At 51.8% G+C, this 25,057-nt stretch overlaps 6 protein-coding genes across 6 annotated transcripts; 4 read left to right on the top strand and 2 right to left on the bottom strand.

The window, feature by feature from the left end:
• Positions 1–705: 705 nt before the first annotated feature.
• Positions 706–1,513, top strand: BCR38DRAFT_404489 (cytochrome c oxidase polypeptide VI; the record flags this gene model as incomplete). Its single annotated transcript, XM_040857848.1, has 3 exons — positions 706–899; positions 1,080–1,125; positions 1,274–1,513. 3 exons carry the CDS (start codon positions 706–708, stop codon positions 1,511–1,513), a joined length of 480 nt encoding a protein of 159 aa, XP_040720988.1.
• Positions 1,514–8,878: 7,365 nt separating this feature from the next.
• BCR38DRAFT_479891 (uncharacterized protein) lies at positions 8,879–11,944 on the top strand (the record flags this gene model as incomplete). Its single annotated transcript, XM_040863214.1, has 3 exons — positions 8,879–9,417; positions 9,481–10,398; positions 10,453–11,944. 3 exons carry the CDS (start codon positions 8,879–8,881, stop codon positions 11,942–11,944), a joined length of 2,949 nt encoding a protein of 982 aa, XP_040720987.1.
• Positions 11,945–12,208: 264 nt separating this feature from the next.
• Positions 12,209–13,768, bottom strand: BCR38DRAFT_329666 (mannosyltransferase putative-domain-containing protein; the record flags this gene model as incomplete). The annotated part of the gene is made up of 2 exons (XM_040854897.1): positions 12,209–12,534; positions 12,592–13,768. The coding sequence occupies 2 exons, from the start codon at positions 13,766–13,768 to the stop codon at positions 12,209–12,211; spliced, it is 1,503 nt and encodes a 500-aa protein (XP_040720986.1).
• Positions 13,769–14,993: 1,225 nt separating this feature from the next.
• Positions 14,994–16,260, top strand: BCR38DRAFT_9522 (uncharacterized protein). The gene is made up of 3 exons (XM_040865798.1): positions 14,994–15,429; positions 15,491–15,540; positions 15,596–16,260. Exons 1-3 carry the CDS (start codon positions 15,224–15,226, stop codon positions 15,985–15,987), a joined length of 648 nt encoding a protein of 215 aa, XP_040720985.1. The 5' UTR covers positions 14,994–15,223; the 3' UTR covers positions 15,988–16,260.
• A 669-nt stretch (positions 16,261–16,929) lies between these two features.
• BCR38DRAFT_328080 (uncharacterized protein) lies at positions 16,930–17,242 on the bottom strand (the record flags this gene model as incomplete). Its single annotated transcript, XM_040854834.1, has 2 exons — positions 16,930–16,964; positions 17,023–17,242. Coding segments are annotated over 2 exons (255 nt in total), but the record flags the coding sequence as incomplete, so codon positions are not given.
• A 5,028-nt stretch (positions 17,243–22,270) lies between these two features.
• On the top strand, positions 22,271–23,964 carry BCR38DRAFT_453940 (uncharacterized protein; the record flags this gene model as incomplete). Its single annotated transcript, XM_040861654.1, has 5 exons — positions 22,271–22,292; positions 22,348–22,418; positions 22,479–22,726; positions 22,781–23,636; positions 23,734–23,964. The coding sequence occupies 5 exons, from the start codon at positions 22,271–22,273 to the stop codon at positions 23,962–23,964; spliced, it is 1,428 nt and encodes a 475-aa protein (XP_040720983.1).
• Between the last annotated feature and the right edge of the window lie 1,093 nt (positions 23,965–25,057).

Genomic DNA, 25,057 nt, shown 5'->3' with positions numbered 1-25,057 from the left:
AAATGCACTTGCTCTTCATGGATGAAGACTCTGTGCCCCCTGGGCATTCGACTTGGATGGACACTGTGGTTACAGTTGATGAGAGGCAACAGCTTCTTAGCTTGATAATCCTAGCCCATTGAACGTGTCAACATCATATGAGCAGCAAGTCAGTTTTTGCTTGGGCTTACTGGCTTGGTGCTTTCACGTCAATTCACCTGCAGGTTCCTGTGTTCAGGTCGCATCCGAATGAGCGACAATGATAACAGTGCCAAAGTTTCACGTGCAAGTGTGACGGACAGCGTCTGATAATCCCAACAACTGTAGAATGAATCTCAGCTGCACATGCTCAGTTGTCAAAGACGCGATAATGACGTCGGTGTAGTATTGTTTGCACAATCAGTTGGGAATGGCGCTGCGATCTGTCTCCCTCCCATTTTGTAGCAACATGCTGCATTGACCACCTGCATGAAGCTATGTTCCAGCTTTTCCCGAGGGCCACACCACTGTGATGGGAGGAGGTTCGTCTTGGCCCAGCTTGGGAAGCTCCACCTGGGTCACAAGCGGGGCCAATCAACCGTCGTGAATTTGCATCCATTGAGCGACTTCCTTTTCTCTTGCCACGATATTTCGACACTTTTGCTCCCTCAGCCGACGACTCTGGAGATACACCGAGCACACCAACCCCAACCTCCCACCAGCTCTCGTCACTGTCAATCCGTCGCCATGTCTTCTTCCGCCATCCTCCGAACCATCGCCCGCGGCCCCTCAAGCACCTTCTTCCGCGCATACCGACCCATCACTCCCAGCCGCGCAGGCGCTTTCGTGCCAGGATTGATCGCTGGCTCAAGCCTCAACTTCAGCACCAGTGTCGCACGACGGAGCGATCACGAGGAGACTTTCGAGGAGTTCACTGCCAGGTGAGTCTCTCTGCATATCTCGATAGCCCACGGACAGTCGAAGGAGCCTTCTATGGGACCCAATTCACATTTGAATCGGGCCTATTAGGTCATGAGGAGGCCTTCAAGCTCTCAGACGGGTCCAATTCGGCTGTAAAAGCTTATCTGAGGCTATCAAGGGCTAATCTAAGGACTTTACAGATATGAGAAGGAATTTGAGGGTGTGCAAGATGTCTTCGAACTCCAGGTTCGTCTTCAATTTCCATGACCAATTTGTGTTTGGGACATCGTATGATCGCATGGCCGGCTTGTGCGTCATATCGAATTCCGTCCCAGAACCCCAAACCACAGCCAAGTGCAAACAACCACCCTAGCTAACACCATCACCTCAATAGCGCAACCTGAACAACGCCTTCGCCTATGATCTCGTCCCCTCGCCCACCGTCCTTGTCGCAGCCCTGAAGGCCGCACGCCGAGTCAATGACTTCCCCACTGCCGTGCGCATCTTCGAGGGCATCAAGGCCAAGGTTGAGAACAACGGCCAGTACCAGCAATACCTGGACGAGCTGAAGCCCTTGCGGGAGGAGCTGGGTATTGTGCTCAAGGAGGATATGTACCCCGAAGAGTCTAAATAAAGTAACAACCACCCCGTTACCAACCCTAGACCGGATAGCCAGCCCATGGACTAATGGGTGTGGATGTGGAGGTTGTCACCAGGGCCAGGAGAGGGACTGTCATGGAATTGGCATGGCAGATGTGTATATGTCTACTTTTTTGTTACTAGAGCAGCCAAAATCAAGACAACTGGAAGGTGGCAGGCATGAATGCAGACTAGCGGCCATCTTTCTTTTGTCGTGTAAAGCATCACTAAGAAACCATACTTGTTTGATTCAAGTGTCGTCTCACCTCCAGGGCATTCATTAGTATCGTATATTTCAGCTAATCCTCTCATCTCAGTTCTGGCTACATAATATGATAGTGCTGCCCGATTACCTGATCCCTCTCTAGCCCATCTGCCAAGGTTGTCTAAGTAGTTCGCGTTTGGAACAAGGGGCTCCTCTGCTCTACCAGTTTTGCCAAGTCAGTCCTAGTACTCTCATCACAGGATGTCCTCGAAATCGCCAGCTTCATTTCTGCTATGACCATGGCACAATACTCCTCGTCATTACAAGGCCATGCTCAAATGCTACTGACATATATATACAGACATGCTTTCTCATGTGTACATTGGATCAAACACCAGCGGTCATAATGTGTCTGTTCGGCCTGACTGCGAGTACTTTGCTGCAGACTTGAACGATGCAGGAGACATCTAAGGCAACTATCAACAATGGTTAGATACAAAGGTAAGGAGGAGACTTGTGCGCGAGCTTAAGGGTAAACAAACCATCTTGGGCCATCTGGGGTGCAGCAAGCGTGTGGTTTACTACCAGCATTAGCGGTGGAAGACTCCGTCGACCTACGGCAACGTCGACGTCGACATGATAGCCACACAGCCCTTGTGTATCCTCCTTTGTCTTGGGGTTCAAAGTGTCTGCCCACGTTCTGAGTGTGGTCGTAGTCCCGTCATCAACCATCACTTTCATAGCATGCCCACGAGATTGCTCGTCTCTGCTGATGACATGGAGTTCCAAGGGTTGAAGGGCCACGCGGGTAAATTATCTTGTTCGTCTCGTCAGTTGCTCCTTCTACCTCTTGAGGCAAAGCCGTAATAATTCCGCATTTGAATTTGAACACGAGCTGGCGCATATGCTTGAAATCTTCGGGTTGCGTGCCTCGAAGAATGGATACTCAGTTCAGGACGGCTTCTCGGACAAGGTACTCGACCTGTCCTCGTATAGCCGTCGTCGAGTCCATCCGGAAATGATCGAGGCCCACAGCTTAACTCTGCATCTTAGCTGTGGGAACTTTTTTTTTCTTTTTTGGAGATGTGTTGCACTCCTCAGTGGTTGAATGAGTAGGGAAGAACAGAACCTGTCCTAGTCAACAAAAGTAAAGGGGTATATAATTAGCATAAAGGACTAATCAGCACGTTTTCTAAACCTGTGGAAACTCGGTACTGTCTGTTCCGGAATCCTTGTTTTCAATTTTGATATTTCCCCCCCATCTAAGACGGCATGGCGAGCTTCTTGGTTTACCTAAATGAGACCACTCGCTGTCGAAATTTCCCCCGGAATGAGTATGTCTAAAGTTATTAAATGTGGTCGAACTGAACAATACAAGAAACTGAGGAGAGAATCGGTGGGGAGGGCATGATGCTTCTAGATAATCAGACGTAGCTCTATTGGCAATTTCTGGAAACGGTGGGACGACGTTGTGTTGGCCATTTTGGCTGTATGACTGTGCGGTGGTATATATGTTGAAGGATTCCCCCATGCCAGTTTGTAGACACGGGAGTGAATCAGAGAAGATGTGCTTTCAGTTGGTTATGTTGATAGCTTGGTGTTGGCTGCTAGATCTGACAATTTGGGGGGTTGGTTCGTTGAATGATTGCGGCCCCATCACTGTTAGAGGCCTACAGTTAGTACTCATATTATTTAACCGGAAATACTTTTTATCTTTCAGCTATAACTCTGTCTATGATCCTAAGGTTGTTCAATCTACACACTGAGGTCAACAAGCTAGTACTATAAATAAAGCATCGACAATACCATTAAAGAAGGATCATCGCAGAGTAAGGAATGAGTAATGTGGTTATTATCACTTGTTTACCATAGAAGCTATATCCATCTGACGGCTAACAACAATAATTGCAGCATTTCGAAATGGGTATTATCTCACTGAATATAATGTTTTCAAATGATATCCTTACAGACAAACAGCATAATGGTCTACTAGGTGTAGTAAGTGCTAGTTATTGTTCGGACATCCCTAACTCCGAATGGCTTCATACTTGATTACGTATTGAATCATGCGAGCCTTAATATGTGAAAATGCTGTTACTGCCAAAACCTCTGATGCTTGTCGTGACAGTGGAATGCTATATCCCCCCCTAAGCATATCTTTACGCATTGAATCTGAACGGAACCTGATATGAATTTTATCTTGCATAAAACTTCTAACAAAACAGGCTAACGTGAACCATACTGGCACATCATCCAGCAGCGTAACGAGGGCCGAAGGATATGCCAAGATCATAGAGTATTCTCACTCGGGCAGAATCCTGAAATCCATCTTCAATTTCCCGTATAAAGTTTTCACACCCATGTATTTCAAAATTATCCGAGACGTAGCGTCCGGACTTGGTTGCAGCTTGAGCAGAGCTCTTGTCTGCTTGTGAATCATTATCTGGCCTTGTCGAGTTCTATGACAGATCGAGATTTGTCCACACGCAGATTCTAACCGGGTGCACGGACCTATCGGCGGTCCCCTTTTCCAGTAGGAGCTCAAGCCAGCTTCCAGCTTTCTGCAGCACAGCATGAGGCAAAACTACGAAAACCAAAATCTTGTGCAGTAGCGACCGTGACCGTCACATATTTATCTCGCCAGGTCCTCATCCGTCCCTCCCATTAATCTTTTCCACATCAACGCCAACCACACCAGCAGTGACGACACTGGAAGCTACCCATCATGGCCTGGAGAAATCAAGGTATTACGGGATCGAACAATATCCCCTTGGGGAAGCGACGATTTGGCAGCGAGCCCGATGATTCTGTTGCCAAGCATGAAGACAGCCCAGATGTTGGCGGTTGGAGTGCTGATCGCGAAATGAAGCGCGGTCGCAGCCCTGAGCCGCGTACCGATGCCGATGGACTTCGCCGCCGCAAGAAGCGCAACCGATGGGGAGATGCATCTGAGAACAAAGCAGCGGGCCTCATGGGCCTGCCCACCGCGATTGTCGCCAACATGACCAGCGAGCAGCTCGAGGCCTACACGTTGCACCTGCGAATCGAGGAAATCAGCCAGAAACTCAGAATTGACGATGTCGTCCCAGCTGATGGAGACAGGTATGTCACGCCCATCATCCATCATCCAGCGCTTACATTTATTATACTAACTAACTGCATCCACAGATCTCCCTCGCCCCCGCCGCAGTACGACAACTACGGTCGCCGTGTCAACACGCGCGAGTACCGCTATCGCAAGCGCCTCGAGGACGAGCGACACAAGCTGATTGAGAAGGCTATGAAGACCATTCCTAACTACCACCCACCTCAGGACTACCGTCGTCCGACCAAGACCCAAGAGAAGGTCTACGTGCCGGTCAATGACTACCCGGAGATTAACTTCAGTGAGATTGCTAACCCTCTAACCTTTCTAACCATGATCCTCTCCCTCCTTAGTCAGATTCATGCCAGGCGCCGCCGTCGCACCTACTCTCTATGTGATGTGTACCGGCCTGGCTATATCTAATTTTCGTGTCTGCTACCCTTTACTTGCTACAGTTACTAACACTAGCTCTTCTTACTAAAGTCGGCTTACTCATTGGCCCTCGTGGCAACACATTGAAGAAAATGGAAACAGAATCCCAGGCAAAGATTGCTATCCGCGGTAAAGGTTCCGTCAAGGAAGGCAAGGGCCGATCCGACGCCGCTCACGCAAGCAACCAGGAGGAGGATCTCCACTGTTTGATCATGGCAGATACTGAAGAGAAGGTCAACAAAGCCAAGAAGTTGATCCACAACATCATTGAGACCGTGAGTGTTACTCCCACCTCCGCTGCCCTGCATTTGAAAAAAAAGATGTTAACGATTGGTAGGCTGCTTCCATCCCTGAGGGCCAGAACGAACTCAAGAGAAACCAGCTCAGAGAGCTAGCTGCCCTAAACGGTACCCTCCGTGACGATGAGAACCAGGCATGCCAGAACTGTGGTCAGATAGGCCACCGCAAGTATGACTGTCCTGAGAAGCAGAACTTCACTGCCAACATCATCTGCCGTGTTTGTGGCAACGCTGGTCACATGGCCAGAGACTGTCCCGACAGACAGAAGGGTGCTAGCTGGCGCAATGATGGTCCTCCTACTCGTCCTGCGGCCCGCATTGGTGGAGATGATGCTGTCGACCGCGAGTACGAGGTATGTTCATTCCCCCTCCTGTTCATCAGACGACATTCAACTAACATTTTCGCAGCAACTCATGCAAGAACTTGGTGGCGGATCCGGTGCTGCCCCCGCTCGCATCGAAGCTGGCCCAGGTTCTTATGCTGGGGCCGGAGACGCCAAGCCCTGGCAGCGTGGCCCTACTGGTGCTGCCGCTCCCTGGCGATCGCGCAACAACGAGTCGGCCAACGATGGTGGCTCTGCTGCCCCGTGGCGTGACCGCAATCGTAGCACTGACAACCAGGGTGCTAATGACTACTATGGCGGTCAGAACTACAACAGCGGCGCACCTGCTGCTGGCACTGGCGCAAGCGCTGGCGCTGCTCCCTGGCACCAACCCCCGGTTGCTCAACCAGCATACCCAAGTTACCCTGCGTACTCTGGCTATGGTGCCGCACCTGGTATGGGAGCTCCTCCTGGTCTTGCGCCTCCGCCTGGTACTTCTGGGCTTGGTGCTCCTCCCGGCCTTCCTGACCACCTGAATGCGTTGATCCAGCAGTACGCTGGCGGTGCGGCACCGCCTCCTCCGGCCGGTGAAGCACCTCCACCCCCTCCTAGCGATCAGCCTCCCCCGCCTCCTCCTGGTGCTTAAGCGTGAGATGGATAGGACCAGTCTCTCTGGCGCTAACAGCAGCTTATTTTCGCATGATCGAACTTGTATCAATTGTTATTATTGAGGTTCACCCCTTAGGGTTTCTACTGCAGAAGCCTTAAGGACGATTTGTTGATTTCCCGTCGAGGTCCAGCGATCTGCTCCAGGCAATCAGGACCGCTGCTAACATAGGGGGATTAATGGCGGACAGCACTCTGTATGACTAACAAATCCGTAGACAGAAATAAGGACATTCCACTTGTACAATGGACATGTGATGAGTGATGAACGTTTCAGTTTAACGTTCCGTAGCCTCGCGGTGTGTACTGACTATGATGCTTTGTTATAAAGAAGTTCCACATAGCGAGAACAGTTCAGAAATGTTGTCGGGCAAACATTCGGTTTTGTAGTCGCCTACGAACACATTGGCCTTCACACGCCGATTATTGTTCTGCTCAACCCAACTGTTATCTGGAGGCATCTTTTGCTTGATGTGATCTATCCTTTCCTAGACGCGGCGGGTCATCTTTCCTAGAAGCCAACCAGTCGATTTATTCATATGTTGAATCGAGACGAAAGGGACCATTAAAGGTTCAATGAAGTTGAATAATTTGGTTAGAGGTGATGAAATTTTGATACCAACTTCGGAGCCCCCAAGGTCAGGATGTCCAGGGTTCAAATACAACATTTTGGTCACCCATAGGCTGACCGGCCCTTCCTGGTGTGTTCCCTGGCGTTGAAGCCGTGCTATTCCAGGCCAGCAACCTGGTTCCTCTAGATTCACGACAAAGCGGCATGGAAGCCTAAGATGAGCCCCGTTGAATCATCAGGGTCGAGGAGGGTGCCACATAACTTTGCGTCCTTGATGTAGGATATTGGTAACGCCTCTATTAGTGCATCAGCGTGGGAACGGATGAAGTCGAGCGACACTTTCTCGATGCTTGCTACGGCAAGTTAGAACCAAAATCTTTCTAACAAGAACAAGTTGCAACTACTTCCAAAGCAGCTCGCAGCAGCTACACATGCAGCTGTGTGTGAGCTCACGATGCCATATATAGCATCCGTATCTCCCCTCAGTGATGTCAACAGGCCGCCTGCAAGCCCACGCTCACCAGTCTCTATGCACGACCAATCCAGTGACCCAGCAGATGCTGCCATCATTAAAGTTTTAACGGCAGACACGTGTGTAGGAGCTGCTGCCCGTGGTGGTGTCGGGCAGGTATTGCCCTCGGCATCGGCGCGCACTCAGGTTGACGCTCTCACCTGCTAGAAATGTTTAAAGAAGCAAACAAGACGATCGAATTTCTTTCCCTAGCTTGTCAGAACCCTGCCCCCAAGTTTCCTATTTCTTGTTGCAGAGCCTTGCAACTTCACGCAACATGTCATGCGTGACCTTATTGCTGGCCAATGTCTCATATATTTGCTTGGCCATCTTGATCCTGCTCCTGCGACTGGCTTCCCGAGACCGCTCAAGCAGGGGGAAACACGAGGATCCAAGACGAGCTTGACTGCCAAATGACGAGGCGAGATCCCAGATACTGTAGGCGAATAAGCCGAAGGCTTGTCCGAAGGCCATGTGACCTCTCCATAAAGTCTGAGGTGGAAGTGAGGAAAAGCTAAGAAGCGGCGTAACATGAGACATATCTTCGTCGAGAAGGTAGACACAGTCGTGCTAAGCCACTGAATTAGGTGCCCGAGTGACGAACTGCAAGCACTTGTAGGGGATCAGCGTCGTCGCGGAAAATACAAGTTCTTGTAGGGCTGCGGCTGCATGTAGGGCTGCACAACTTGTGTTGTGGAGTTCCAGCCAATCCCACCTGCAGCAAATGTAAACTGGAGGTGGATAGAAACGGAAGCTACAGAGGACCGCTGGAGCTTGGGCCAGGCCATTCATCAGATGCGCTCTGGGTGGTCGGTCTAGCTCTAGCTCTTAATCGGTAGCACCAAGTCCCCACCTCTCGAGGTTGTGATGACGACAAATCGTGACATCTTGCTCGGACCCTCTGCGACAGGTAATCGCAACCCGCGGTCATTGGAAGGAAAGCTATTGTTTTTTATATACCGCCAAGCGGCTGACACGAAAACGGTGCAACTTTACTACAGTCAATTGCCTTAGCTCATCTCGTTGGCTTCAACACTAGAGTTGCGCTTATTCTGTTCTGTAACTTCTAGCTGGTGGGGTAGGCAGTAGGAGACAAGGTGGTCGATCTTGATTTGCAAGCACCAAACACTGGGGGGTGATGCCGCAGCCTCTTCCTTCGCTCCTCTGATGCGAAGAGGATCCGTCATTCTCCAGACTCACTTCTACGGCCCCTCAAATTCACCTAGATTATCTCCACAATCGCATCGGGTGCGAAACATCGGCCCGCCATGGCCGTGCCTAATCCCGTTGCCTTCAAGCCCTTCTCGGTGACCTTCTGGACGACAGTCATCTACCTCGCCTTGCTCATCCCCCTGATCATAGTCCACGAGACGGTCCCTTCCCCGCCGCACAGTCCGACGCTATACTCTGGCATCAATTTGACCGACGCGTGGTCCGACTTGGCCACATTGACACGAGCCTATCATCCGTACAACAGTCGGAACAACGACGATGTTCGCAATTGGCTCTTGTTTCGAATCGGCGAAATCGTCAAGCGCAATGAAGTGGACGCATCCCAGGTTGTCATATTCAATGATACCATCACCAATGTAACCTTAACGCACCCCGCGAGGCTGCCCAAGACCGAGCAATACCCTGGGCGACATCCTGAAGGCGCTGGGACGTATTTTGAGGGCAACAACATCATGGTGTACATTCGTGGCAAAGACGACCCCCAGCGAGATTGGTGGTTCGATATAGATGGGTACATTCGAGCGGACAAAGTGATTGGCAAAGGTGGTGTCCTAGTGAATGCTCATTTCGACTCGTGAGATCCCCTCGTCTTGGGACCAGCATTGGCCGCGTCATGTTTATGCTGACTCTCGCACAGCGTATCTAGTGGGTATGGAGCCACGGATGATGGCATGGGTGTCATCACAATTTTGCAGCTGATCAACTACTTTACGGCCCCGGGAAACCAGCCCCAGCGAGGTATCGTCGCACTCCTCAATAACAATGAGGAAGATGGGCTTCATGGCGCCAGAGTATTCGGATACTCCTCTCTGATGCCGTTCTGTCACACCTTCCTGAATCTCGAAGGAGCAGGAGCAGGTGGAAGGGCCAATCTTTTTCGAGCCACTGATCTCGAAGTGATCAACGCCTACAAGGGAACGGAGCATCCGTTCGGCACCGTCATGTCCTCGGATGCGTGGTCGACAAAGGCGATTCGCAGTGGAACAGATTACGAGGTATTCAAAGATGTGTATGGCATGCGCGGAATGGATGTGGCTTTCTATCGGCCACGCGCTCGATATCATACCAACCAGGACGACATCCGCCACGCATCCAGAGCGAGTTTATGGCATATGCTATCGAGTTCTTTGCACACGGTGAAAGGTCTCTCGGGCGACACTGGCAGCACGTTTATTGGGAACCGTCGTGATCGAAATCCGAGGAAAGTCTCCAACGGAGCTGGCACCGATGGCGTGTGGTTCGACATATTCGGCAAAGGCTTTGCTATGTTCGGCCTGCGGCCCATGTTTGCCTGGTCCCTTACGCTACTTATCGTCTCGCCGCTCATACTGATCTTATTCACGTATGTCCTCGTTAAGCGTGACAAGTACTATTTCTTTTCCTCGAGGAAATCGCCTTATGAAGGATCTGTCCTGGACTCTGTCGTGCTCGGTGGGCGTAAGGGAATGTTTCGCTTTTTACTCGCCTTTGTGGTTTCCGTGGCTTTGGTTGTGGGGTCGGCATACCTGCTCAGAAAGATCAACCCCCTTGTCATCTACAGCCACGAGTACACGGTGTAAGTCACATTCACCCACGCTCTTCTCCAGGCGAAACGCTAATGCTTTTACAGCTGGTCCATGATGATGTCTCTATTCTATTTCGCCTTCTGGTCGATTATGGCTAGCGCCAACTTCGCTCGACCCAGTGCTTTACACCGAGGCTACGTTATACTCTGGCTCTTCATCATCACGTGGGCTTTGTTGGTGGTTACCACTGTGTATGAGGACAGATTCCGGGTTGCTGCCGGCTATGTATTCGTTTTCCTTCATTCGGCGGTATTCCTCTCTGCCGTTATTACGGTTTGCGAACAGTTTGCCTTGCCGACCAAAACGGCTTTCGCCCAGAAGGCGCATGATGAACATCAGGCCCATGACCACATGGATGCCGTGCCGCACGCGGATGACCTTATTGAGCATAGCTCGATGGGAGGTGGTGCTAATGATGTCGGTGATGACGAAGGTAATTCTGATGAAGCCTCCGAAACTAGTCCATTAGTTGGAGGAAATTCCCGAGACAGTACGGGCACGACCTTTGGCACCATCTATCGTCGCTCCATTAGCGCCATCAAGGACAAGTCCAAGGCTACGGAAGATCAGAGACACGAGTCTTTCGGATACGAGCAGGAGTGGTCTAAGAAGTTACCAAGCTGGGTGTGGTTTCTGCAATTCCTCCTGTTGGGACCGTTCCTTCTTATCCTGTTCGGTCAGGCTGGACTCGAGCTTGTCGCATCGGTCAACCAGACCGGCGCAGATGGAAGCAGTCTCTTACTACCATACCTGCTCGTGGCGTTTTTCACCATAATGACGCTACTCCCGCTGACTCCGTTCGTGCACCGGATAACGCACCACATACCCGTGTTGTTGCTCGTAGTATTCGTGGCTACGTTGATCTACAATCTGGTGGTGTTCCCGTTCTCTGCTGAGAGCAGGTACAAGGTGTACTTCCGACAGACGATTGATCTGGACAGTGGCGTCTCAACCATCAAATACACGGGCATTGATGAATACGTGCGTCAAGCAATTGCAGAGCTTCCATCGGCTTTGGGCAAGAATGTCACTTGCGAGTCTTCGAATCCAGAGCAGGCCTACTTCGTTGCTTGTTCCTACGATGGTTCCAAAGTCAGTCCTGCGGTGGCAAGGGGAAACTACACGGATTGGATTGCACTCAACATCACCCGACCCAAAGCTCCAAACCAGGCACGCTTTAAGATTAATGCACTGGAAACGAGAACATGTGGACTACGCTTCAATAAGGCGATCTCGTCCTTCCAGGTCGTCGGAGGCAACAGTCAAGATGATCGTTTCGGGGATTGGCCCGAAGGAGGTGTGAAGAGCATTTTGCTCTACCGCCGCGAATGGGACAAGCCATTTACAGTGGACGTTGAATGGGATGCGCGTAATGCCGAATCAGGGCTTCGCGGCCTGGTGTATTGCGACTGGGATGATGCAACGAAGGGGAAGATCCCCGCTTACGACGAAGGTTTGCAGTACGCCCCTGACTGGGTGGCGTTGACCAAGGAGTCCTGGGGTTTGTTGCATGGTAGCAAGGCATTTAAGGTCTAGCTATGGCGCGATGAAGGAGTTGGTGTTGGTTTCTTCCTAAGCATTCTCATAGTCTTTATGCATTAAAGAATGATTAAATTGTATTCTAGGTCCTCAGATTCGGACAGTCGTCGGCGGTTTGACGGTGCGTGGGGGGATCAATTTCGAATTGGGCCCGGGCTCCCTCAATACATATACTATGCATGGCGGGGCTCGTGCCCCTCTATACCTGAGACCACAACTTCTCATACTCGGTATGTTTAGTCTTCCGGGAAAGCCGTAACGTTACGGCACAGCAAGTACGCCTGCGGCAAGGTCCTTCATCCTCCGACAGTCCCTCATCGTCATGAGTTGACACGCAGTAACGATCAACTCTGTCCAGAGTACCTGCTCGACATCGTACCCGAAATCTTGAATCACATCCTGTTGTGGACCCCAAACCCTTTGCAAATGGCCTGCCTCGTTAATATCAAACAAAGCGCTGCCTGGCTCTAGTATGCGCTCAATGTCGAACTTCACAATATTGTTGTGGATGAAGAACGGCCTTGCTGTTTTCAGCGTGCTCTGATGCAGGTCGTTCAGCGTTTTCCCAGGATCCAGCTTCGAAGTCTCTCGATCCGTACCGATGGATCGAAGCTGCGACTCTACCGCCGAGTGTGAAGTGAAACCGTTAATATTCCACTCCTCCGCGGGGTCCGCCTGCTTCATCCCAAAGGAATGCCACGTGTCGTTGAGCCATCGTCCCATGACGGTGACGGGACTCTTGACATCGTACCATTCGGCCCCGATCACCGTGGCCGCATGCAAAAAGGTATCCTTGTCCCCCTCGCCCGCCGCGCCCTGGGCCAGCAGCGGATAGTACAAGTCCGGCCCGAAGAAGTTATAGTACAGCGCCATCAACAAGTCCGTCGCATGCCGCGCCTTGTCATATAGCAGAATACCCGCTTCCGAACTCTTCCTAGCTGCCAGCGGTGGCGCCTTGACCCGCGTGATGTCGAATATCAGCGGGCTTGCGGTACTGACCCAGAAATCCGGCCACGTCACCAGCCCCGTCGACTTATACGGCTGCGTATCGAACAGCTGATCGGGATTATGCGCGGGAAACGCATCCGCGTCTAGGAACAACACCTCCTGGAACGGCGAAAACAGGATCGCGAACACCTTGTACTGGTACCGCAGCAGCGGCGTCGAAGGGGGCGCCGTGTCCAGCAGGTCCGAGAGAACAACGCACTCAGCGTTTAAATCAGGCAGAACCTCCCCGCAGACAAGCGGGTCGTAGTCTTTGTGCGTATCGAGGAACACCGTCACGGGGAGTTTGGACCCCGTGCTCCTCAGCATGCGCAGCGAAACAACCACCATACCGAAGTAGCTCCCGCCAGCCGTAGTGACGATGCCCCTGGTGCGCACCTGAAACGGCAGTTCGGAGGAAGCCTGGCCCCGGGCAAATTTAAGCATGGCATCGTGCGAGGTGCGCAGGGTGGTCTTGGTGATCTCGTCGAGGTAGATGAGACTCGGGCGCGGGTGGTTGTCGAGGTTCTCGGGGGCTTGGTCCTCCCCGGTTACTTTGCCATCGTCGGGCTGGTGGATCGGGTCCACAGCGGGCGTGAGCCGGAATAGCTCGTCGCGGAGGAGCCGCCAGAAGGATTGCACCGTGGGGGAGTGGAGGTGCGCGTGTCCCGAGATGGGGCGGGCAGGGCGGAAGAAAGAGGAGAGACCACCGTCGCTGCTGCTGCCGGTCGTGGACGATGTGGTTGTGGTGGCAGGTAGTGGGAAGTAGTGCGATGGTTGATCGAGGAAGAGGAGCAGGAGGAGGGCGAAGGGAAGAGTCAAGAGGGCGCGACGCATCCACGTGGGCTGAGACCGCATGATCCAGCCCATCTTGAAAAGAGGTTGAAGATTTCTGCTTCTTTTGAAAAAAACTATCTCATCAAGTTTCCTCTGCGTGTGCTCATCGTATGTCTGGTTCGATATTCGAAGCCGACGAGCGATAGCTGGGATTCGAAAAAGCAGCGACGGCAGCATCAGCAGGAGCAGCAGCAGCAGACATAATAATAATAAGATAACCAACATGCCGTCCTCATTGTTGAAATGTGTGTTGCAATAGCCTATGCTCCCGCGCCTGTGATCCAGTCAGATCGCCGTCCGTGGCTGAGCCAGATGCGACAGGCACCAGCTTAGAAGTAGTAGTAGTACTGGTGTCCAAGACAATTTTAATGAGAGAGGGAAGCAAGCACGGTTATATCCGTCGACCAATATCTGGTAAGGCAGGGTAGAGGCGCAGACCAGCAAGAAGCTAACTAAGTGGCTACCTTGTTAGTAACCACCCTAGCTAGGGCAGACAAAGGCTCGAAGATCACGTTTGGACTCGTTTTTTTCTGTTTGGTGGTTTTCTGCACAAGAAAATACGACATTATAAGCGCCAAGGCGTGTGTTGGTTGACACTCAACCCAACGGTTTGGGACGAAAAAGTCGCCATGAGGGATCTTACGACGAAACCTGGGCTATTCTCAGAGCTGAACCCGAGAGAACTTTGCCGCTGAGAAGTGGGTGGCGCTAGCGTCAGAGTGGTATTTGCTGATGATGCCGATGCACGATGCGGGTTGGGCGTGTGGTATGGTGGGTGATACTTACCGCACCTGTGGATCAATTTAATGTGAGGCGCATCCAACAACGCAAGACTGATACAATACCAGCGTGCTCTGAATCATCGACATGCCGTGGCAGAAAATCCAAGCGAACGAATACGGCAGAATTGATCTGCAGAGCTAATCTTGGGGAAGTAAGCGTGGGTGCACGGGCAAGAAGAAGGCAGCTCACGCAAATATGGCGATGCTTGTAGCTAAAAGCGTAGCCCGCCTGTCCGATGGGCCATGAGAGCAGGCGTATCAAAGGACGAATGGGCACATCATTTCAGAGCTATGTAAGACCTGTTCAACGCCCTGGATACATCTGCCATACCGCCCCGTTTCAACTTGATTTCGTACAATCTCGTACGAAACCGTGAACAGCTTCACAAGATGGTAAATTACGGTCAAGATATCTTGCGCACACTCGACGCAATTGGCGACGCGCTCACGTTCAACTCAATTTCCCACCTACCTTCACCAACATGTCAATCGACCACCAGCAGCCATGGTAGATACTCCCAGAAAAGCTCTTGCGCGTTCTCATCACCGGTCATCAGAGAGGCCAGAAGTAATCTGCCCCAGAACGTGCCACGGTGGCGGCCTGGCGCGCAGGCGGCTCAAGTGTGCGGGGGTTTGCTAGGTGATTCGAGTGCTCGCCGCCGTTGGTGGTTACATGCAATACCAGGCGTGTATAACCCACTCGATCATTCGCCTCGTGACCCGTAGCGGTCGCCCCCAAGCCCTGACCATACGGCAGGCCCGGCCTATCACCAGAATGGTGAGGAAAATCCCCAGGATTGGATGGTGGCGCCCTCCAAAGAGGTCCGCGAGCAGGCCCGGTCATATGCTATGCCGAACATTATCAAGGCCGCCTTCAAGGTACAGAATCTTAGGCACTAGAAGTCGCTACGGCGAATCCAGCTAACCCCTATAGCCGTAGGTTAAAGAACCAAGTGTTTTCGGAGGGACGGGGAATCATAGCTAGTTCAGGTACGTGTAAGTCACACTAGGGCGTGGTCTCGCGATTCTCACAGCGATTTTGGAGACTACGAGCACCTATACTCCCGAAGTATATTGAGCAACGAGTGTACGGCGCCAAACGCTACCATTTCTAGCGCCGGCTGGGTATGGTGGATGGCGAACGGTACAGATCACGGGAAGGCGGCTATCTCTATTACAATCGGGGGCACTATCTTTAAATGGGTGGGGATCCGAGCTCGTTATTATGGAGCGGGATTAGCTCAGCGCAACGGCTTTTCGTCCAAGGCGTACATGCAGGCTCTAGGGAAAGCCCTGCTACCAGTGTACACTCCTAGCACACGTTTCCCCAGCAAGATAGCGCCAGAGTTCATTTATCCAATGCCACTACAGAGTGGCTGGAACTCTGCGGCATCTGGGCTATCGACTGGCCCGCCTCTAGTCCTCGTTAGTCGTTAATCAAGCATATGCGGCGCTATATGAAAGCGTGTCTATAGAAAGCACCCTGACGTATACCTTCCGCAGGACAACGAGGCTGACAGGTAGACGACCGTGAAAGACGGCATCCGGGCGGCGTGGCGGGCTGTCCCACGGGCCATTACTGACGAACTGACCAACTCGGTGCCTCACTCGGGCATGAGCTTCGTCGCGTACGTTGGTTGCTATACATAAAATCAAAGAGAAGAAGTCGCGCAGTGGGATGCATTTTTTATGATCGAATTTGGCTAGTAAATGGGTGTGCGTAATTGAGTTGGCACCTATGGTGCTGAAGGTTAGGTCTCCGCAGTGGGGCGAGTGTGCGCCAGGCTTTGGACCATGATTTTAGCCCTAGTGCGAGAGACAGCGCCAGTCACTGGGACAGCATACTCTGAAGCCCAAAAACGGTTGATTGAAATCATATATGTACTGCGGCTTTTGTCTGCTCATTACAGCCAGCCTTTTTGCATAATTACATTCCACGTGAGTGTACATCCCTAATTACCATACCAAAACGTATCCAACGGCTGAGCTTTCCCCAAGTGATCATCTTGTGTCCCACATCAAGCTGAAGTATAAAGAGGATGTTTAAAAGGCAGCGAGAACGCCCAGAGCGATCATGGCCGCACTACCGATCGAGCCCATAACGGCAGCACCAGCAGTGGCCACGGTAGTGGCTGCTGTCCCGGTGCCGCTGGTGGAGTTACCGGTCGAGGTCGGCGTCACGGTGCCGTTTGGCGCAATGGTGCTGGATGGGGCAACGGTGCTGGATGGGGCAACGGACGGGACGCTGGATGTGCTGACCACGGAGGTCAATATCGTGCTAGCGACCGAGGTTGGGGTCACGGTGGTGCTGGCCTCGGTGGCCGTGGATACGGCAGAGCTGGGGGCGCTGGTGGTGGTGGTGCCAGCTGCCTCGGCGGCCTGGCATAAAGCTTCCACGGCGGGAAGGACTTGGCCTGGGAACATAGTCAGTATACTTGCAGCTTTGGTAAGAGGGCATCGTGTGAAACGTACCGGCAGCAACCTCAGCACCACACGCCTCGAGAACACAACCGGTAGCGGCCCCAGTCAAGGCATCCTTGGAGTCACAGATGCACTTGTAGTCATCGATGGCACAGCTGGTCACGCTGGTGCGGGCAGAGTCGATGCAAGGAAGGGCGCATGACGGGATATCCGAGAGGGACTGGGCCGAGACGACGGCAACGAGGGCCGCGGCAGCAAAGGAGTACTTCATCTTGTCGATAAGGGCTTGTGAGACTTGGTGTCGATAGATGATGGGCGCACGAGACGTAATATACAGACGACAACAAGAGTTGTATTTGGCGTTGGAGTCAAGCGGACGTATGTGGATGGGGGGGAAAGGGGAAGTCGTTCTAGGTCAGCGAGCAGTCACGCTTATATGTGTATTTCCTCGTGCTAGCAACTTCAAGAATCGGCAGCAACGGGTTGCATTGGAGCCATGGAGGGTGGGTGGTCCAGCATGAAGCTTATTGGGATCATAGCCTAGTCGTTGCTCTTCCTTGGACACCTCTCGATGCACCATGTTGCCAATATGGCCGGGGTAGTCCCCCGTGGCCCATGTCTGTCTGGATGCAGCAGTGATATTGCCCTGAAAGGTGCTAAGATTAATCGGTATTGGCATTCCACATAGGGCTCCACAGCCGACGCGATCCTAGACATAATCGTCCGGCGCCAAGTATTTGTGCCTGTATTCTGGGGAAGCCTTGCGCCCAGTGTCCTCCCAGCGTCCTCCTGAGACTGCTGAGACTGCTGAGAGGGTCATCATTCGATATTGCTTGCAGTTGGTAGATAACCTTATTGACGCAGAGAAGATTGGTGCAATCTCGGGTACCAGACTCCACCGCTCAAAATGCTACTATAGCAGGACAGATGACACTCCGTACCGAGTGCACGCGCGCCGGACCAAATGTTTAATGTTCCCGCGATGTGTTGACTGTTGTCAGAGATCTTCATCGAGGGCGAATCGGGTTGTTCTGGCGCGGCGGCGCAGTAGCTGGCGTGTGAGGGGCGACGTACACTGGTTGCACAAACTTGACCGAAAATACGGTGTCGTTGGGTTGCAGTGCGAGTGGCGGGAAAGTTGCAGGATTCAGCCTTCGTATACCGTATTGTTGCTGGTGTGGTGACCCAGTGAGGAGGTAAATTCAGGCTTGCCGAGACTTGCCCAGCCTTGTCGTGCGATTCAAACTCAATAGCGTCCTGGGGCTGCCATCGAATCGAACCTCACAGAACAAAAGCTGGCGGACTAGACCTACCGCTACAACGGTTGAACTCTAATAATTAACAGTGGCTACGTAACAGCTAGGAACCAGAACTAGCTCGACAATTCCTTCCCTTGGCGCTAGAACCTCGACGGTTGCGCATGCAGGGGTCCCTGCCGCCCCCAACCCCCCCTTCGGAGCTGACTACGACAAATGGTTTAGCGGTAGTCCAAAGAGTTTGGAGATGCATTGGGCCCAGCCCTGGGGTTGGATTCTACCGGTTGAGGCTGCTGGTCATGATGGAATTTGATTGGGAACAATGCCAACTTCCCCGAATTCTTCTGTCAATGCCGAGGTGGGTTCAAGGTCAAAGAACACTCGAGCGGGAGCTGACTGAATTATTGCGTCAATGACCGTTTATGTGGTGCGTCTGATGGGACGTAGAAAGTGCGAGTCGACTGCCATTGGGAAGCTTACGATGATCATGTGTTTCGGGTAGGAAGATGATTCCGTTTAACTTTTGCTTCTGCCATCCAACGGGAGCGCTGGGATAGCTTGTCATCCGATTGGACCTTCCCTTCCGGAAGACATCGTTCGTCTTTTATTTTATTTATAGTTTAATGTCATTGCCACGGATGGAAATGAGTATCCATATCTGCACATTTGGGCGGGCCTCATCCTGGGCAGCAGACGGAGAGCATATAGGCACGCAAAGACAAGCAGAACAAAGAGTATTGTCCAGTTGTGAGCACACAGGAGCGGGCAAGCCATACTTGACCAGCCCGGCGAGTACGTAGCACTGGGTTGTGTAAGCCATAGTCGACAACTTCGACCTCGAGGCCCACTTGTTCGAAGCGGGGGAGGGGATGGATGACCTTGAATTTGCGATGATAATTGGCTTGTTATCTTGTTTGCGTGCCCACTGCGTAGTAGATCCGACAAGGAGCATCCCGTCTCTCGACGTCGAATTGAGAATACAATGCCGTAATGGGAACCAAGGAAATGGATGCTGTGCCGCTTCGAGTTGCTGGCCACGGTCAAGTTTGCCTGGAGTCTTGGACGAGTTTCACTAGTTGATGTGACGCTGTCCAAGACTTCAGGGAAACTTATGACCGTCAATCAATTAATCAATCAATCAACAGCATCCCGGTTCCCAAGCCTACACAGTCGGAAATCGCTCACCAATCTCGATTTGGAAGTCGGTGTTGCCGCAGCCCCATTTGTCGTATGCCAATGCTCTATGGAGGCACATTGTCTTCATACCTTTCATGATGCAGCTCGCTCCACAATCGCGAGCCCCGAACAACTGGACCTGCATCTCGGCGCCGATCTTCGATGTACCTACCACCTGACGCCGAAGTCATGTTAGCCGATAAGTTCCAAGTTGCCTCACGGGCTGTGACTCGTGCCTATGATGGCAGAGGCTGCTTACATCACAAACCTGTGCCGCAATTTGAATGGCACTGAGGGCTTTTATCTCCTGGTACCGACCAGCAACTCTGCTGGAAAATGTAACCGCGTACCTGCAGCTCATCGCAACACACACACACACAAACAGCAACTTGACATGGACCAATAATGCATCTAGAAACGTCCCAACCTCCGATCTCAGCTATGCACATCTCCTGTGTGGCGCCGTGACGCGCTTTATCCAATGCTCATGCTTTTGCAGAAGCGACTATGATGCCCTGCTTCATTCGTTACAAATAGCATGTGACGATATATTCATTTGCATCAGTCCTATTACGTCTGTATTGCTCCAACAAGAGCTAGGGGTGGTGAAATTGGCATACTCGACGAAGACTGATCATATATGTATCTTGTCGGGTACGTAGCGAGAGCCGGTCTAAATAACGCCCAGCTTCAGAGGTACTCAAGCATGGGTAGTCTCAGTACGGGCAGTTGAGACGCTGAAGATGATACTACGCTCATATCACCATTGACTTGAACATAACGAACGGCGTGTGATGCAGTCCCTATTGAAGACGATGCCAATCATTCCATCCTATCCGTGCCAATACTTTTACATACTTCAACCCCAGTAGCAAGACTCCTGTTTACCTATTATTCTAGCAAAGCAAACCAGCAAAAGCAGCTGCCTAGATTTAGTTAGTCGTGTACACAGCCACAGTGGCGGTGGGTCAAGGATTTCTCTTGGAGTTTGATCGATTGAGTTTGAAGGATTGCAAACAGCTCCGTGCGCTGAGAAACCTTATTAGCGAGAGCAACGCAATTCTTCTTGTCCTACTATAGCTGTCTCCGCTTCACCAGCCCTCTGAACCCGATAGCTCCGTCAGCTTCCGAGATACCGGAACGCTCGGCGCAGCCTCAACCCCACTTCCGATAGCCAAGATACACACCCGACAATGGTTGCTCAGGGGATGGCATACACTTCGGACAATGGTGCGCAACTCATTCCAGGCGCCAAAGTAACCTGAAGTCTCGCAGTGTGGACAATAAAACATCAAGATTTGGTTGCTTGGCTGAAGAATACAGGAGCCTAACCTGAATGCCTGTGCTCCGGCCCACCATGATAGCTGTCGTCGCCTAGGTCGTACGAGGCAGGGTTGTCAAATTTAAAGCCGGCCGGCAGTCGTTGGTGTCACTCGCGGTCATTCCTGTATTCGTAGGCAGGCTTCTACCATGCCTGACTAGGGTTCTTGAGTTGCTTGTGTCTGCATTCGATTTCTGAGTTGATGCGTTCGGCCAATTTTTCCCAGTCTATCCTCTATATGATACAACATTGCATTGAAGTTCATTGTGCATGATGATGACCATCATCAGTTTGACGCGCGGTGGTCTTGTTCATATCCCAATGAAACCGCTCTTTGCTAAGATGCAGGTGGTTGTACATAAGATGGTCATCGACCCGGACGAATTCCCATCAGAATTCCGCTTGGAGCTTCGATCCTTTGCTCTTGATCAACCACCTTGCCTCAATTCATCAGAGGCACTGTCATGGTTGCAAAACAACCCTGAGATACCCTTCAATAATACGCAAGCCAGCAGGGGCAGCGTGTCCCGACTGAGCCTTCCTACATATCGAGACGCACCCAACGGTCGAAGCCAAGCCGTTTCTTAGGCATGAGAATATCCTCGTTACGATCGAGCTTCAATCCGCGGGCCATGGACTAGCTGCCACTGGGCAAGGCGGACAGTATGCCACACTTGTAGCCGCATTGCTCTCAATCTCCGTCCGGCACGGCAGCTTCTTGTTGGCTTTCATGAGGCGCAGAAGCCGATCCGCGACTTGTGGACCGGTCGAACAGTCCCAGCTCGTTGCGGGACACAGCCCTAGATTGTGGGCGGCGCGCGTGAAAGAGAAATAGGGATAAGTATTCCAAGATCATCCGAGTTGTCAAGGAGAAGTTTCTCTGATGTTGCAGCGGGAACACGCAGGGCCTGTGGAAGTACTAGACCGTAGGCGAGTAACGTCCTGTCCCGCAACTGAACCATGGCAAGTCAGTGGTACGGGTTGGTTGATGACGAGATCGCACTTAGCAACATCAAGGCTGTTTCCAGCATGATGAGATCCCTCTTCTCGACGGCGACGTCGTGAGGGTTGGCTTCCTATGGTGAAGCGTTGTCGCAACGCGTAATGCGCAGGTTTGGGAAGCGTCTCATGTCTCCTAGCTTTCGCCGTCTACTTCGAGACAATTGACATATCGAGGGAGTAACGCCTAATCCGCGCAGCTTTCTGGAAAGGCGTGAGACCAGCGAATATCTCACTTTGCCGCTTGGACAAGATCCGCCATCACTTGGTCGGTTGCCGCGATGTATGTTCGGTCGATTTCCCAGTAATGCAAGGCGTCAAGCAGTACCAAGTGAAGGTATATGATGATGTCGAGGTTATTGCTCTATACCCCAGAACCCCGATAGCAAAGTTGCCCCTCCACCCCGCCAACATGGAACTTCGGGTAGGAAGCTTGACTGAAAAGTGCAACGAGCTTGACTTCGAGATCTAAAAGCCGCAGTTTCTCAAGAGCTTTAGAGGCCATCTATTGATTCCCCCCCTCCCATTCTCAGTCCCAATTGCAATGATGGCGCTCGATCCGAAAACCCGTAAGTAAACGAAATGCTCAATCCTTGTCTCGCAGCTTATACTGAGTCCCGGCAGCATCGTACGTGACGAGCGACAAGACATCATTCGCCTACATATCTGCCCGAGATCGGTGGCCAGTTATCATCGTGAGCTCTTACACCTTGATCTTGGTCTTTTGATTCCAATTCTGACCGCTGAGCACCCAGACAGGTGCAATCGACGACACGTACCGCTCCGTCATGTCCAGTAATGACACCGCCAAGGAAGAAGAGGGCAAGAAGATTGTCGAGGAACTGGCGCGGCTGAAGTACGAGTTGCAACACGACCGACAGCTCACTCCCCTTCGAGATGATGGACAGCCCGACATAACGCTGTACAACCAGGAGCTTGAGAAGCTGGGAACGCCGACATGGTTCAACCTTCCATGGCTCTTCAGCGAGTGCTACCTCTATAGGTACGCATTGCTTGAGCCAAATAGACGCCAGTACGTCTGACTGATCCGATATAGACGCATGCAGACATCCTTCAGTCTTTCGACTTGCTGGAAGAACTACGATGTTTTCGCGCGGCAAAAGATCAATACTTTCCGATCGTCACGACCCGCTGTCATCGAACTCGCCTCGCGATATCAAGACCTCGTTACACAGATGGCAACAGATAAAAGCAAGACAGGCCCAGAAGCAGAGGAGGCGCAAAAAATTCTATTCTACGAGATGTGCGAAATCTGCTTATGGGGCAATGCCACCGACCTGTCATTGCTGACCAGCTTGACATACGAAGATATACAGAAGCTGCAGGGCTCCGAGGCGCGCAAGAATAGCGAGAAGAACATATTGGTGAACGACCTAGGAGCTGCATATGACGTACTCAAAAAGGCCCGTGACGAGGGTAAGAAGGAGCGTCGAGTCGACATTGTGCTCGACAATGCCGGTTTTGAACTGTACGTGGACCTTATCCTTGCGGGGTACCTGCTCTCGGCCGGCCTGGCAACGACCGTCGTCCTGCATCCCAAGTCAATGCCGTGGTTTGTTTCCGATGTACTGCCAGCCGATTTCGCAGCCCTGCTCTCGGCACTTGCGAGCCCGAAATCCTTCTACGAGACGCCTTCGGAAGACGAGGAACGGCAGAACAAGACGCCTGCGCCGCTATCAGACAAGGAGGCAGAGCAACTGAGCTTCTTGTTCCAGGAGTGGGCACGATTCCATGCAGAGGGGCAACTCATCATGCGCCCGAACCGATTCTGGACGCACGGAGGGAGCTTCTGGAGGTTGCCAGCTGAAGAGAAGGAACTGCTTGAGGATCTGAAATCGAGCGAATTGGTCATTTTCAAGGGTGATCTTAATTATCGCAAGTTGACTGGTGATGTAAGTGTCAACTGCCCATCCCATATCATCCACCCCTCCATTTCTATGAACCGTCAGTCGTAAGTCAGCATTGGAAGACTGACACAGTATATTTCAGGTTGCTTGGGATCCAGCAACACCCTTCACGGAAGCCATTGGACCTCTTGGGCCCGGTTCCGGTGTCAACATCCTTGCACTCCGCACATGCAAGGCGGATGTCGTTGTCGGGCTGGACTCAGGTATAGACGAAAAGCTCCGCGCGATGGAAGGTGGGGGCGGTGCTAGTGGGAAGAGAGAGTGGGCTTGGAGTGGGAAGTGGGCTGTTGTGTCTTTCTCAGGTGGTAAGTAGATTTTGACTCAATCAAAGGCGAGTTTCAATAGATTCATGTGCTCTAGAAACGACGATAGAATATACAGATAAATAGGTTTATAAATACTACAAGCCGGAATGCCAGATGCCAATTGACTCGTTTAGCGCTGGGGATACGCGGGTAATGTAGGCCGACTGCTGAACTAATTAGTCAAATTTATAGAGGACCCGACTGTGTCTAGTACGAAGGTGCAAATGTGGGCAAAGGAGGCGGCAGCCATGCAGTGGTCTATCTGTATGATCAGATATATCGATAGAGCATGTTAAGACCTGCTCCTGAGATACCCCTTGAACTCGAGCGGGCCTTAGTAGAGGAGTCCCCTTGTCCTAACCTCTGTTTACTATCGAGACTCTGATCAGGTTGGACGTCCGAGACAGCGGGGTGGCTCAAGAGTGGTCCCATCTTCCGCGGCCGAGCAAGTCGGATGCCCGGCATTAGCCTGAGTGTTGTGTTCCTGGTGGAAGCTATTAAGACGTTTCATGTATACGTGGTTGTTCCAGGTGTACAAATCCAAATCGTATTTGACGTGTCTGGTGGAAATCCAACCAAGTAAATATTGGATAGTGTGTTCTATTCCGTTCAGCGACTGTAACTGCAAAGTAGTTTGAAATGACCAATGGCGTTTTTATGCAATCAGGGGTATAGCCGGAATCCTTTGAAAAGGTTTGTTCATCAATATCCTAGGCAGGCCTCGCAAGGGATAAGTAGAGGTGGCCCCAAATGGATTTTGATACTGCGAGGAACAGTTTCCCACGGGCGACTTCGAATCAGGGCTTTCTTAGGAATGAAAATAATGCATCGCTCGGCATGTCGACTGTGCTCCAGTCTACTTGATTCCACTGGGGAAAAGAACCAGGTTAGCGATGTACATAGTGTAAACCAGCATGACGGCTTCCTTGGAAAAACGGCCAGCAACGTGTAATCTTTATCCCATTCTCGTTTACAACTTACTCCTGGCTAACATGAACGAGGCCCTCGGGTACGTTCTCAACATGGCTTGGGTGGTCGCCAAGGATGCCAAGGGCCCATCATCGCAGCTGCTGGGCTTTATGCTGACTCAACTCTACGCGC

The sequence above is a fragment of the Pseudomassariella vexata genome (genome assembly GCF_002105095.1).
Source record: "Pseudomassariella vexata strain CBS 129021 chromosome Unknown BCR38scaffold_1, whole genome shotgun sequence".
In the NCBI taxonomy this organism is placed as follows: domain Eukaryota; kingdom Fungi; phylum Ascomycota; class Sordariomycetes; order Amphisphaeriales; family Pseudomassariaceae; genus Pseudomassariella; species Pseudomassariella vexata.
This window is presented reverse-complemented; position numbering and strand designations above follow the sequence as displayed.

What these genes read in the sequence shown, in the direction of transcription:
- BCR38DRAFT_9522 (XM_040865798.1), top strand. Translation starts at nt 15,224, where the DNA reads ATGCAATACCAGGCGTGTATAACCCACTCGATCATTCGCCTCGTGACC. An exon ending in TTATCAAGGCCGCCTTCAAG is followed by an intron (nt 15,430 to 15,490) that starts GTACAGAATCTT and finishes CTATAGCCGTAG; the next exon opens with GTTAAAGAACCAAGTGTTTT. An exon ending in GGGAATCATAGCTAGTTCAG is followed by an intron (nt 15,541 to 15,595) that starts GTACGTGTAAGT and finishes GCGATTTTGGAG; the next exon opens with ACTACGAGCACCTATACTCC.